Genomic DNA, 13,963 nt, shown 5'->3' on the forward strand with positions numbered 1-13,963 from the left:
TTGTGTGTTTCCTGTTATGGAAATTAACTTCAACATCCTTTCCAGCCGTTCCTACACTGACAGGTTTGTCTGTCAGTTTTCAGTGTTAGGTAGTTGGGTTTTTTTCAGCTTTCCAGAATGTAAGAACAAACCGATTTGCAAAGTACAAAATATGTGGAGGCCATCAAGCTGTCTTTCAAAAACATTTGTGTCAATAATAGACCTCTGAACTGAAAGGTTACCCCCTAATAAACAAAGGAAAGTTTAAAAGACTTAATTACAAAAGATGTTAATTTAGAATCAGGATATCTTTTTGTAGACATAGTTTATCCCTAGTGGGGAGGGTAAACTCTTGAAATGTGGCCAGTTCTCACCAGCTTAGCTTATTAAGTTTCCAAGTCGACATGCTGGCTCAGAAAGGCCTGACACATGAATAAAAGGATAAATTAAAAAATTGTTGCAAGGGCTTGTATTTCCATTCCAGCTTTTATACTTGTCCATGTCTATGTCACACTAGAATTCAAGTGGGCCTTGAATATTATACAGTATTGGGTTTTGTCCTGAAGAGCTGATGGCCAGAAAAGGAGAGATTCCTTGTCATTTTTACAGTTTAGGAGACTCACGTGCAACAGTGGTGCTAATGCAGAAATCTTTCTGTGGAATTCTATGATAAAAGCAAGGCACAATCAGGTCTCAATCTTCCGAAGATCTGGCTGTCAAAAATACGTTATTATTGATTAAAGCATCTCAATATTTAAAAGTAACTAAAAATTACAAGGTATCTCTCCCTCCATTTTTAGTAAGGGTGACCTTTTATATGTCGTTCTGACTATAGGACAGTAAATACCGTGTTAAATGTTGTAATAATTGAAAGGTTTGATTAAAAGTGACTTTGCAGTTTGTTTCTGGCAGGAGTCTGGGAGAACAGTGTTTTGTGGAAAATAAATTAAACCTCACATACCAGTAAAACCGAGATACCTAGATAAACTGGGCGTAGTATTCAAACTGTAAGTAGTAGATCATTACTGGTATACCAAAATCAGTTGAAAATGAAACTGAAGTTGTTATACCACTTTATTATAAACATGCCCTATTCTTGTATTTGTTTCAAATGTCTTTTACATTGTGTCTTTGAAACACCTGACTAAAAACCAGGTCACGCTGTAAACAAAACAGTGGTTAGTGAAACCGTGCAGCTTCTTCATACCTTGTTGCACATCTAAATGTGTTGACCTTTTGCAAAGAATAGCTTGTGAGGAAATACTTTTTGATTTGATACATAAAATTTCACAGCACAAGCTTTGTTTAAAGCTTTGGTAGCACACTATGAGTGTAAACAATTCAGGAAATTAAACTCAATGTTTTATTTCATTTAGAACCTACTTCAATGTAAATTGCAAGTTGACTCTGACTTAAGCAGGAGTTTAATTGCTTTCATTTTGGTTAATATTCACTTGTAAAAAAAAAAACAAAAACAAAAACATTTATTCCATAGTACCTAAATGGATGTGTTCCATTTTCACTTAGAGAGGCTTACCTAAAAATAGCCTGATCGTGAACATATGCAGTATCTTGGGCTGAAGTGGGTAAGGTGGATTCTGTTGAAAAAGAAATTTTCAAAAATTTCTAAATAGCTATATTTATAAAGTATGTGTACTAGCTAGTATCATAGTTACAACACAACCAGTCAAATAGGACATTTTATTGAGTTAATGTATCTTCTCCAAGGGTCAGGAAAGAATTTTGATTGTGTCCTCTGCTCTGCTCTATAATTCAATAATTGGTTAATTATAGTTTGCCCTTAAATAAAGCAATAGAAATTAAGTAATGGTGGAGACAGGATGCTGAATTAGATGAATCACTGTCTAGTGCTACAAAGCATGGAAGCTCTTACATACTATTGCTGAAATTAATGCTCGTATTTAATATGTTTGAAGTAGTATGGTAGTGTTACTAGGTAACTTTATTTTTAAAGATAACTTGTTTTGGCCATCCTGACTCAGCAGTTCTGAGGTAAAGATGATGTTTCTTATACTGACTTGTATTTAGTTACTTAAGCAAGTCAATGATGCTTGAGCACGGGAAAGAAACCAAAGAGGATATTCTTTTTGGAGTGACTATGGGTTTTGATGCAGTGCTTTTAAATAACATTACAGAACATTATGGAGCAGCCTGTACATCATGATGCATGTTACATACCGATGTTTCATGTGAGTTTGTTTAACAATTTCAAACAATGCTACCCATCTAAGAAGCCTGGTTTTTGCACAGATTGGAAGTGCTTTTATACTGTTTTTCAGAAGAGATGAGAGAGGATAGTAAACCCAGTTCTTTTTTTCCTCTTTTTTTTTTTTTTTTTTTTTTTTTTTTGTCTGACTACTTTTTAAATCTCTCCTATAAAATATGACATTGAGAGAAAGAAGAGATTTGCCAATTTATGAGTGTTAGGGAAGTTGGGATGAATTTGGGGATAGCAGTCTATATTTTGGCTATATAATTCAAGAAGAATTCTTATAAATTCTAGCTTTTTGCCATGCAATAAATCCTGTTCTGGGCAAGCAGTTGTGGTTTCTATTGTCAGTAGAATGAAGACAATATGCACTAGGGTTGCAGAAATAGGTTTGTATTAAAAATGGGCTGGAATGTCTGAGCTATGGTTTTAGTGAAACCATAATCATTGCAATTTTGCCTTTCGAAGGATGAAGACAAGTTTTGTAAAGCATCTAATACTCTATACATAACAAAACACAGTATAAAATTTTGTGATCATTTTTATTTTCTAACCTTCGAGCTTTTCTTTCTCAGATTGGATGCAGTACAGATTTTCAGTCTCTAGTATGTACGCAGTGATGCAGTTCTCTATTGTTCCCACCATCCATGTAGTGCGCTGTTAATTATATTTCAGGACTACTTAATTCTTTGACCATTGCTAAAGCATATAATAGAGTAATTAAGATGTGTATTCCCTTAATTAATAATATCCCAAAGTGATAATGGATGAAGTTCTTATTATAATGTTTGGATATTGTTCCAACTCAGGGTCTTCCAAAATTATTCTGATGTATGAAACTTGAAGCTAAAGTTTGTTCTTTATCTGAGCTTAAAGTGGGGTTTGGTCTAATTTAGTTAAGTTTTATTTTGTTTTGGTAAAATTCCCGTTTATAAATTCAAGATGGATTCACATTTAATCTTTCTGCAAACTAATTTTAAAATTTTTTGTACTGTTATTTAGATGTGTGAAGGTTTTGGTAATGGTTTGAGGAAATAATAGTTTCTGTGATTTTTATTACCTGTCATGTATAAAACTAAAATGGATATAAAGAGACTTTAGAGAACTTGTTCTTAAGGGTTTTCATTCTCTTTTGTTCCAGGCATTTTTGGTTAGTGGAAGAAAAGTAGGCTCAATTCTGTGATAGCGTTTTTGGGTTAGGAGAATGATTAGAAAGTAGGGAGGAAGCAGTATTTCTTGAATTGTTTGGAAGTTTTCTGATAGTTTAACGTTCAGAAAAAGACTTGCTTTGCTGTCATTGTCATCCTACAAGTCCTGTTATTTGAAGCATTCATTTGGAGTAGCCACAATTTGTATAGATACTGTTAAATGTGACCATACGTGTTACTCTTTAGCTTTCCCATTAACGATGTGAATTTGTTCTTTAAAAGCCTCCTCAAAATTGTTCATGTCCAGAAACAATGAAGAGAAAACCTAAGAGAGTTTGGAGTATAATGTGCATTGGGAAAATGCATTATTTCCAAGTGGCAAAATAGCAAGTGCAAGACAGAACTTCTCCCAAATGTATTCTAACATTTAAACTACCTTATCATACAACTAAACTGTATAGTTTACAGACACCAGAATGTGTTCCACCCAACTCCGCTGCAAGATTCTACAAAATTTTAGGACATTCTAGAATTCTGCCATTATTTTGTTACTCCTTGTGCTGCACAGGCAGCTTTACTAACAAGAATCCAGAGATAGAGATACTAGAATAAGAGCTATAATCAACAAATCTTTGAAATTTTAGAACTGAGAAAATTTAGCTTATCCGCAGTGGTTCAAGAGCCATTGCTCTATTCTCTGGGGAAAGAAAATCAGGACTGAGGCAGTGTGCAGACTCCTAATTTTTCTTTTTGCTTAAATTCCACTGGTTTTAGTCCTGATAAGATGAGAGGGGCATATAATGATTTCTTTCATGTGTTTTTGAAAAGAGGAAAATACAACTGTACATCAAACTAATCCATCTGATACCCAATAGATTTTGGAAGGGGACCTAAAGATTTGCTGTTCCATATCTGACTCCGATAGTTTCTTGTCGCTTCTTTGAGTCATATTAAATTCCTATTCTGAAACCGGGTATACCGAGCTAGGTAAAGTGTTAAAATATGAGGTATTTTATTCTTGTCCCATTATTATTATTTTTTTTTACCAGATAAAACCCACTGGATACCATAAGTCAATGTAATTTTTTGAAGTAGTTCTGGGTTTTGAGGAATTAGATTATAGATGTGTTAATTTGGCACCTTTTTCTTCCCCTAATAACTTTCTCAATGCTACTTTCTACTCTGATTTTCTTTTTCTGATCTACAAGCCAAAACAGCTATAGATTAATGCCTGAGGCTTAAAACTTGACCAGATTTTCGCTTTGATTAGCTAATGCCATGTTGAAAATGAATTACAACTGAACCAAACCTAATAAAACAATGTCAGTGTAGACATTAATTCTTGGGTTTGTCAGTTACTGGCTTTTTTTGCCCAGTTTAGTAATGGCAAATGTGTAGTATGAGACATGGGGAGGAAGGAGATGATAAAAGGCCATTTATATATCTTTGTCTGATTACTTGAAGCTGTGGTGATATGTTTTCAGGAGTCAGAGGAAAGATGTTCTCATTCTTATTTTATTGTACTTAAATATAGTTTGATTATTTAGTACATAAGCCTTGTAAATTCTGTCTTTGTTTGATTAGTGGATATGCATCAGTTCAAGTGGTGATGTACCTGCAATCATAACTATGGTTATACAGCCAATATAGTGGCTGCAGTTTGTTCTTATATTCATGCATTGTTTTGTATTTTAATGTTAAGCAAACTGCTTTAAGTATTTGTTTATTTAAAGTACCACGGTCTTTTAAACTATTCCCTGATACAACAACTTACATAAAGAGTGGGGAGGCAGATTTTTGAAAGCCATGGAAACTGCAAATGGGAAAAGAAGATCTAGTAACTGCCTGAAAAAGATGACTGTTTATTTGGCTTGCAGTAAAGACCTTAAGCAACCTCACTTTTGGTTAAAGGCAGATGTAGTTAGGGCTGGTGAAGTGTGTGTGTTGAGGAAGGAAGGGGGGGAAAAGTAAACAAAGAAGCCAAGAAGCAGTAAGGACTAGTTGATAAATGTAAAGAAATCCTGAAAATCTGAACCCACTGCTTTCTTTACGAATATAACAAGTGTAGACTGAGGCAACAAATGTGACAGGAGTGTAAAAACAGATCTGCATCAATACTTACGCCTCTTGCCGTCACAGTCCTGAAGCTGGCTGTTGGTACAGCGTGACCCCTGCCACCCTGTGCCAAGGAAGTTCCCTACACAATATACAGAAGGAGAAATGAATTACCAAGGGCATATTGAAATCCTACCCTTTGACGCCCTGCAACAGATGCCATAGGCTATGTTCTGCTGTAACCTTGCTTGAAATGATTCAGTGAGCTATTAAAAGGAGACTGCTTCAAGAATACCAGCTTGATATTAGATCCATGGCCACAGATTTATGAAACATCAGCCCACCAGGATAATTGCATAATTAATTAAGGAGGAAAGAGGTGTTGCAGCAGTGATAAGCAGTTGCCCAGAATAGCAATTGGTCAAAAGACTTTCAGTATCGTTTTACTGAAGGAAATATGTAACTCTAAGAGTTAGACATGCCTATCATCAAGTAGCTGAATGTATGTTTTAGTTTTGTAAATTAATTATTTAGTAATTTAGTATTTTTAAGTAAGTAATTTCAGTAGTTGATTATCTTGATTATCTTGAAATTTGCAAAAGATTTGGATAGATACCATGCATCTCTGCTGTATTTACCCAATCCAGAAACCTTAAATGGTGGTTGTGATCAGACAAAGAAGAAAATGAGGTCATTTTTGAACTCTGTGTTCTCTTTTTTTTTTTTTTTTCTTCCTTTTTTTATAGTCTTGGAAAGACATTGCTTTATGACATCTTTATGTTCATATTTACTTTTTATAGTCAGCTGGAGCCAGGCAGATGTAGGATATATGCAATGAACATAGTAGTGTCCTAGGCAACAACTGCACGCTAGGTTAGAATTAAAGGAAATTGTCAAGTTTGGCTTTTATTATATTTTTTAAATTATCTTATTTCTCATAATATATTAAATATGGGAATGATTTCAATGATAAATGAAGAATAATGAAAGACTTAATTTAAAGGGGCAAGATCCATTTGTCTAGTCCTGTCAGTTCTCTATGACACTTCTCTGTTCATTTTTCAGAAGTGATAGAAGTGCCATATCTGACAGTGCTGACAATTACGATCAGTCCTAGGCATAAAAATTTTCTCATGAGAATAAAAATATTCGGCACTTTAAAATAAATCAGAGCTCAGCATTCTGCTTTGATTGTAAGCAATCTTAAAACCATAAGGTTCTAAAAATTTTCAGATTCCTCTTGAAAGGGGAAATCTTATTTTCCTAATAGTTATTGCTATTTCAAGGTATTACATGACACACCTCATCTTCTTTTAAGTGACTTGAAAAGATTTGTGCCTTGGCATAAATAATTTCTTCTGTATTTTAGAGGCCTGTTTGACTAGCTGATATGCTGAAATATGTCCATAGAAAATAAAGACTTTTGTCTGGACGTTTTTTTTATGGCACAACATGGAAGCTATCTCTGAAGTACTGTGCCCACATAGGAGGATTTTTCTGTCTTCTTGCTTGGCCCACTAGTGGAATAGTCAAATACAGGATCAATTCTGTGCTACTATTTAACCTGTATTAGTAGTGCGTATGATAGAAAAGGAAGGATTTTGTTTCTGAGTGTGGAATTTTACGTATTTTTCTGAAGAAAATAATAAAAGGAAATAAATAAAAAAATTAGCAGCCTCTGCATGAATAATAATTATTTCCTGAAAAACTGGAAGTTTTTTATACCATTTAATAGGAATTTGACAGTCACTAGTCAAGTTTGCACAGCAAAGTGCATAAAGTGACTCAGCCCTTGGCGTGAGAAAGAAGCTATCTGACAAAAGGCATTGCAACTTAATGGCCATTTTGTTAGTGTTTTCCCTAAGATGGGAATGTGATTTTTTTCTTTTTTATACCAGTTACATGAAACGATTCTTGCCACAATAGTTTAGACAAAAAAACCCCCACCATACTCCAGTACAGACAATTTTTGCCAGTGATTCATGGCAATTCTAGGTTATACGCAACAGGATTTAGCGTATGAAGTTTCACTTACAGAAGTTATACTTCGAGAGTTAAGTTTTTGTGATTGCCTGATTTATATCAATAAAATAACTAAATTTAGTTAGAAGGAAATTGGCTTTTTTAGAGGTAAACTTATGGCTAGCTAAACCCTCTGCAAACACCAGTAAATATATTCTTACACTTTGATTAACGTATACGTTGTCATTTTTACTTTTTAAATCCCTGAACCTGTGCTGAAAGCTACTACCATGCTATAGCATTAATGAAGAACACTGATTTTGGCGTAAGAGGCTAATTAGTGGAAAATTTGGAAAGGTAGTTTAAAAATTTTCAGACAAATCTTTTTTTTTTAATACATTTTTGGGGTTTTTTAGAAGTATTCAAAATTGTATTTAATGTGTTATATTCCATGAAGTACATATATCTCTAAAATAGATTGTTTGAAAGATGGGATTTTTTTTCCTTTGTCTGTATTTGGGCCAAAGGTCTGTTTTCTGTAAAACTTACGTCTGTTTTAACTTACACAGTAATTTCAACTACTTCACTGTATTGATTACTAGTTAAAAATAGTTTGCTACATTGTGTATAAATAGCCCAAAGAATATTTGGAAGGTGACATAAATAATTTATAATATGAGGGGGAAAAGACCTGCATAGCATGAGTTAAGTAAATCCTGCATTAAAATACCATCATTGTTTAAAGAAGCCTGAGTGTAATATGGTTTTTCACATATCTTAAGATTTTTTTTATTTCTTTTTTTGTGTTCAGATGCTGGAAATTCTGCAGAGTTTAGTCAAGTGCATGTGAATACACACATGTGCATGCACACGTGCTCTCACACAGAGAGTTCCTAATTTTGTCATCTTTTTGTTACTGTTTTGGTAGTTTGACTTTCCACACTTTGACTTCCACTGCTTCACATTTGAGTGTGAACTTCCGGGGGGGGTGTGCAGGATGTTCTTTTATGTTTTAAATTACTCAGAATTTCCATCTGCTTTTACTTGACTTGTGGTTGTGAAGATCATGCTTGGCCCATGGGATCTTACACTGTGCCGAGAGGATGTGGAGTTTTGTCAGCCAGGGAAATATGTCTGGCTGCCTTTTCTTTTTCTCTCCTTTTTTTTTCTTTTTTTTCTTTTTTTTTTTTTTCAGCAGCTTTCATATGCTTCTCTTCTTGTGTGGTCCCCCACTAAACTGAGTATATTTTACAGAAATTCTCTCCCTATCTTCTGTGTGCTGCTGTCTTTTAAGCAGACTGTGTATAAGAAATCTGAGATCCAAAAAATTTTAGTCCTGACTGAAAACAAGGTAGTGTTACATAGAAAGGTACTTTAATAGTTGCACATTCCAAATTTATAACAGCATTCCACATTCTGGTTATACACAAGTACTAGTAGATGCAGTTACCAATAAACATCGCAGTTATATCTTTGTTGAATATTTTGTACTTTTTTTTTGCAGGCACTGCTACAATCTACAGTTCAACAGCAAGAAGCAGCTATTGAAAAACAGTATATACTAGCAATTGAAAAACATTCTCACAAATGTGAAGAACTTCTTAATGTTCAGGTATTAATGTGCACATGCCAAAAAAATTTTCATGATTTTCTTTTAGTTTGAACTTCTTTGTTTTATAAAAATATTAATATATATGATCACCAAAAAAATAAAATTTCACCTTGTGTCCTAAGGATAACAGTGAACACAAGTACTTAAAAATGCAAAATAAACAATGACTCTTCATCTGTTGGGATCAAAGGTGTTTTATAACATTTTAACTTGCTTAGAACAGTTTTAGGAAGAGTGTAGCACTGATAAAAGTCTCAGAGCAATTCAACACTTACTTCTTTAACAGCTGCCATTTTCTGCAGTCTCACAGAAAACTCACAATTTTTTTTTTAGTTTACGTAGTTAAGTGTAGGATTTTATTTTATGGGATTTGCACAATTTTTTTGTCCAAATGTTTTCATGCTTTTTAGGTGGTAGACACAAGTATCTGTTGTCCAAACCTATTTTTATTTCATAGAAATTTGAGATAGAAAATATAAAACTAGCTATGAGGAATTACATAACATTCAGAAAAAAATATATAAATAGGCCTATGTTGGTTCATTTAACATGACAATGAGTAAAAGCACACTGCATAGCAAGTATTTGGAATCCCATGAATTACTGATGAGTATCTGAACAGTGTAAATCTGGTTTGTTATTGAAAATATCTTTGTTTGACTCAATTACAGCTCTTGGATCAAAATAATAATGAACATTAGTATGTTTGGTTTTTTTAAAGAAAGCTAATTTGTTAACAGCTTCCTGGAGTTGTTTACATTGCAATTAACAGTATTAAGTTGCCTTTTAAGTACTGTTAGCAACAATTCTATTAAAAATACAAAGGATAATACTTCATTTAATTTTCTTGGTGTATATTAGAGCTAAATACATCAAAAGTCCACCTGAAGTATTTCACCATTTCCAAAAGTGTTTTATGATCATTTCACTGTTCTGGCCATATCAACTAACACTTTAGCACAAACATATTAAATATATAAACATCTGTATGAACAGGATGAAGGAAAGATGTAATAGTTTGGAGAAATCATTTCCACCATGAATGAACTGTTTATTGCACAGAACTACGGTTATTTAATGCTTACCATAAAGCTCTGCCTAAAAAGCAAGTAAAAATTAAATTTAACAAAATGTTTTGTGTTTCTGAAATCAACATGTTGTTTATTGACTTGGTACCATTTTCTGAATATTAAAAAATAGTGAATCTCATGAAATCTGGAAGCATTATGGGAAGATTTTTGAGGATATACTTTCAGATTGAGCAAAAATACTGCTCGCGTGATCTGTGGCATTTGCATCACAAACCAAAAGGCGGGGACAGAAATGTGAAAACATGTTTGAGAGATTCAGATTTACCTGGGGAGAACCCAGCTTCGTAAGGGACCCATTCTCAGTTGTAGGACAGAAGAGTACTTACGACATAAGACAGTGCCCAGTTCACATCACGTCTACATTTAACGCAATTGAACCCACCGTTTGGATCCCAGAAAAGGTTTACATTTTGTTCACAAACCTCTGAGTCATTTGTCAGTCAAGGTTTATCAGCTTTAATTGTAACAGATAACTGGGATTTTGAAGCCTAATAAGTAGACAAGTGGGAGTGTTTATGGTAGAACTACCAGGTTTAATAAAACAGATTTATACTGGCAAATTTTGTTCACTCATAAATCTTTGTGGGAATCTGAGAAATGTGTAGTATGTTTTTATTCTTTTTGAGTACATCTATTCTTAAATGTATGCCTTGGTGTTTTAACTTTTTGGTTTTGTTCAAATTATTTTATTCTGTAATAACAGTTAAGATTGCTGAAATGATTGCTAATGATTGTGCACCAAGTTGATTGATGTTCTGTGTTACGGGATTGTACATACATATCCACCTTTACATGGAAAGTTATAAGTATATCACTGTAAAGATTTATTTTTTTTTTGTGGCAGTAGTCACACAGTGCAAGTATGTTCTGTATACGAACATAGCTTTTTGTTGTTGTTGTTCTCTTCCATTATTCTTGTCTTACAAGCAGTATTTTACCTGCAAACTTTTAAACCCATGTAAAACTTTGTCAGCCCACATAATTTTCTCTCCTCATTTGCCATTCCTTCTAAATTTTCTGCTGTTTTATTTCAAGTTCCACAAAATCAAATTATCTCATAGAATAACTCTCATGCTTTATCCTAATTCCATTTCCCCCCTAAACTTCCATACCCCTCCCTCCCAAAAGTGTCTCTTTGAGAAGTAACGGCTGTTTTTCTCTGCTAAAATACAAAGACAATACAGCTTCAAAATCAGAAACTTAAATGTACTGTATGAAAATAAATACTGAAAAACATGATCAACAAACTTTTGGATAGATTACTCAGAAAATGAAGGGACATATAACAGGAAGTTAATAAATGTCCTTCAGTATAGTCAGGTATTGGTCAGTGCTAGAAGTGAGATGCCACAATGGCTAGAACAATATGTATCTTGTGAAGTACGAATATTAAAAAAATCCTCAAGCAAAACCCAAAACCAAATCACACATCTTAGAATAAAATGTATCTCTGTAAGATTACTGACAAATTTAGATCATAGTTTTACCTTCTTTGCTAGCTTTTACTGATCTTTTATGACAAATGAGGCATGAGAGAGGTCTACAAGCAATGCATACTTTGGTTTAATAGGTATATATAATTTAAATTCATTGTATCTCATACATTTGGAGAAATATGGTTTCGTCTCTGAGACTGTGTAACTAAGCAATTGCCTGGGCTGGATGCTTGATGCAGAGGCAGGCTATTTATTTATTTATGGCAATATTCTGCTGTCCATACCTCAGTATGTGGAATAGAGTGTCTTTCAGGCATCTCTATTTTCCAGCGTTTGAATCAATGTAGGTTTTTCTTTTGAACATAGAGGAGGCATAGAGACTGAGTAACTTTAAAAAGCACAGACGATAAAAGGCACCATGAAAAGATGGAGTAAGCAAGCTTCTATTATTTAAAAATATTTACCATGTAGGACTAGGATATTCTAAGGAATTTTCTTGTTAAGGTTGCTAGACCATGAGCATGGTAGTGTAAGAGGAATGACTAGTTTTCACTGGAAGTCCTAGAAATGATGACGTATCACAAATTTCTCACTATTCAAAGTTGGTGTTAAAAATGTAAACTATATTGAGGTTGAGTTTTGTATTCTTTTTAAAACAGTCAATGATCTGTGTGTTAAGGTAAAGTAAAATCTTAAATACCTGCAGCGAATCACTTTGCATTTATGAGAAATCATTTTCCCTCTATTTATCTTGCACTTTTCTTTCCTTACCTTGATGGTCTCCTTCAGTGTGAAACGCGTTCTTGCATAGGGAGGGATTAAAGCATATTTGAAGTGAGGCTCAGATTACACATTTCCATTTCTAAATTACAACTTGATACCTCTTTTTCTCTATGTCTTCCTGAGGAAACAGTATAAATCAGAGACATACAACTGGATATCCTGTGCAGTGTTTTCATGCTAAGGGAGATGTCTTTTTACTGTGGTCCTTAGTTATGTTAGTCTGTCTATTTTCTGTTTTGATTCACATAAAAGATTAATAAAGACAGACAAGGAATAGAAGTCTTTATTTCTGGAGTTCAATTGCATGCATATTCCTTTCCTAGGCTGGACTTCTTTTCTCCTAATCAGTAAATCCTTAAGGATGTGCCTTAAGGATGTGTGGCCTGCAGTTTTCCTTTGTATAGAGTACATTATGTTGAAATTTTTGCCTTAGTTTAAGAAGCCAGTGGAGCTGCTAGTGTAATTGCTGAGACAGAACAGTACTGGAAGTGTCACACAAAAAAATCAAAGAACTCCGTTAAATGCTTCCTCTGCACTTTTGTATGTTGATATTTTTCGTGATGATTTTATGTGAAGCTATGAAACAAGCCTTGCATTTGTAGATGCAACAACACTTGAAATAAGTAGTGTTAGTCGCATGTCCTTAATTCTTTTTCTACTTTGCTTCATCGTGGTATTGGCTGTCATTGGTATGATAAATAGTAGTTGAAAATCTGTTGGATGGTGCATGAAATCTTGTGCCCTTTTTTGAACACTCTGAGAGAGGTACTGATTTAGCTTCAATTTGAAAACATTTTGCTGAAACGTCAGTCAGAATAGAAGTTCCATTTACTAGAACTCATTTTTTTGATTTACTAGAACTCATTTTTTTGAAGTTCTAAGAACAGCTTGTGGACAAGCAGAAAGCTGATGTGACAATAGTAGTGAGCTGCAGGAATGTGACAGATACCTTCTCCAGTATTTGGATGATGCATTTTGTTTTGCATAGCCTTCTGTGAAGAGTCCCAGTAAAGTCCCCCAACAATTCCTAAAATGTCAAGTGTAAAAAGTACTTGTCTTGTATTAGCAAGTCATTGTTTATATGCTAGACAAAGTGTTTCTTTCATTCAGCAACTTAATTCTGCAGTCAGGAAATATAAGTTTCTACTATTTCAAATCTTGGTTTTATATCTACTCATTATGTGTACCATGTTTCTATAACTGCTTATTTTATGCATTTTGATTATTTATTTCCCCTCCTTTTGTAAACAAAAGAGGTTCTATTTTTTTCCCATCTAATGTTAGTAATTGTGAAATCTCTTTAATGCCTGATCTGGAAGGGAGCATAGGCAGACTAGATTCTTAGAGAATTCTGAATATTTGGGGTTTTTAGGACACATTAGCCAATTTTTGCAGTAAGACCAGTAGGTACTTGAATAACCCTGAAGACAAGACTTGCAGACTGAAAAAACGAAGGCTGAAGTTGACATAACCTTTCTGGTTCATTAATTCCAACTAAGATAGGTTTGGAAATTCTTGAGAGTATTTAACATGTTCTCTTCTTTAGACGTTTCCTCTCAGTTCTCAGAAATCTTGCAGTTTGCTGCTGTGGGAATAATTGTTTATTCATTCCCTCCAAAATGGAGTACTTCCTGTCACTCATTCCCATTATGTTTTCATCAAATTCA

At 33.9% G+C, this 13,963-nt stretch overlaps 1 protein-coding gene across 6 annotated transcripts in view; it reads left to right on the forward strand.

The window, feature by feature from the left end:
- CCDC91 (coiled-coil domain containing 91) overlaps positions 1-13,963 on the forward strand; it is a 150,049-nt gene that overhangs the window by 78,826 nt on the left and 57,260 nt on the right. For all 6 annotated transcript variants that reach the window (XM_056341289.1, XM_056341287.1, XM_056341288.1 and 3 more), the window contains exon 8: positions 8,879-8,986. In XM_056341289.1, the coding sequence (XP_056197264.1) occupies positions 8,879-8,986 (108 nt within the window). The remainder of the gene's footprint in view (positions 1-8,878; positions 8,987-13,963) is intronic.

Source organism: Falco biarmicus, chromosome 5, assembly GCF_023638135.1.
Source record: "Falco biarmicus isolate bFalBia1 chromosome 5, bFalBia1.pri, whole genome shotgun sequence".
Classification (NCBI taxonomy): domain Eukaryota; kingdom Metazoa; phylum Chordata; class Aves; order Falconiformes; family Falconidae; genus Falco; species Falco biarmicus.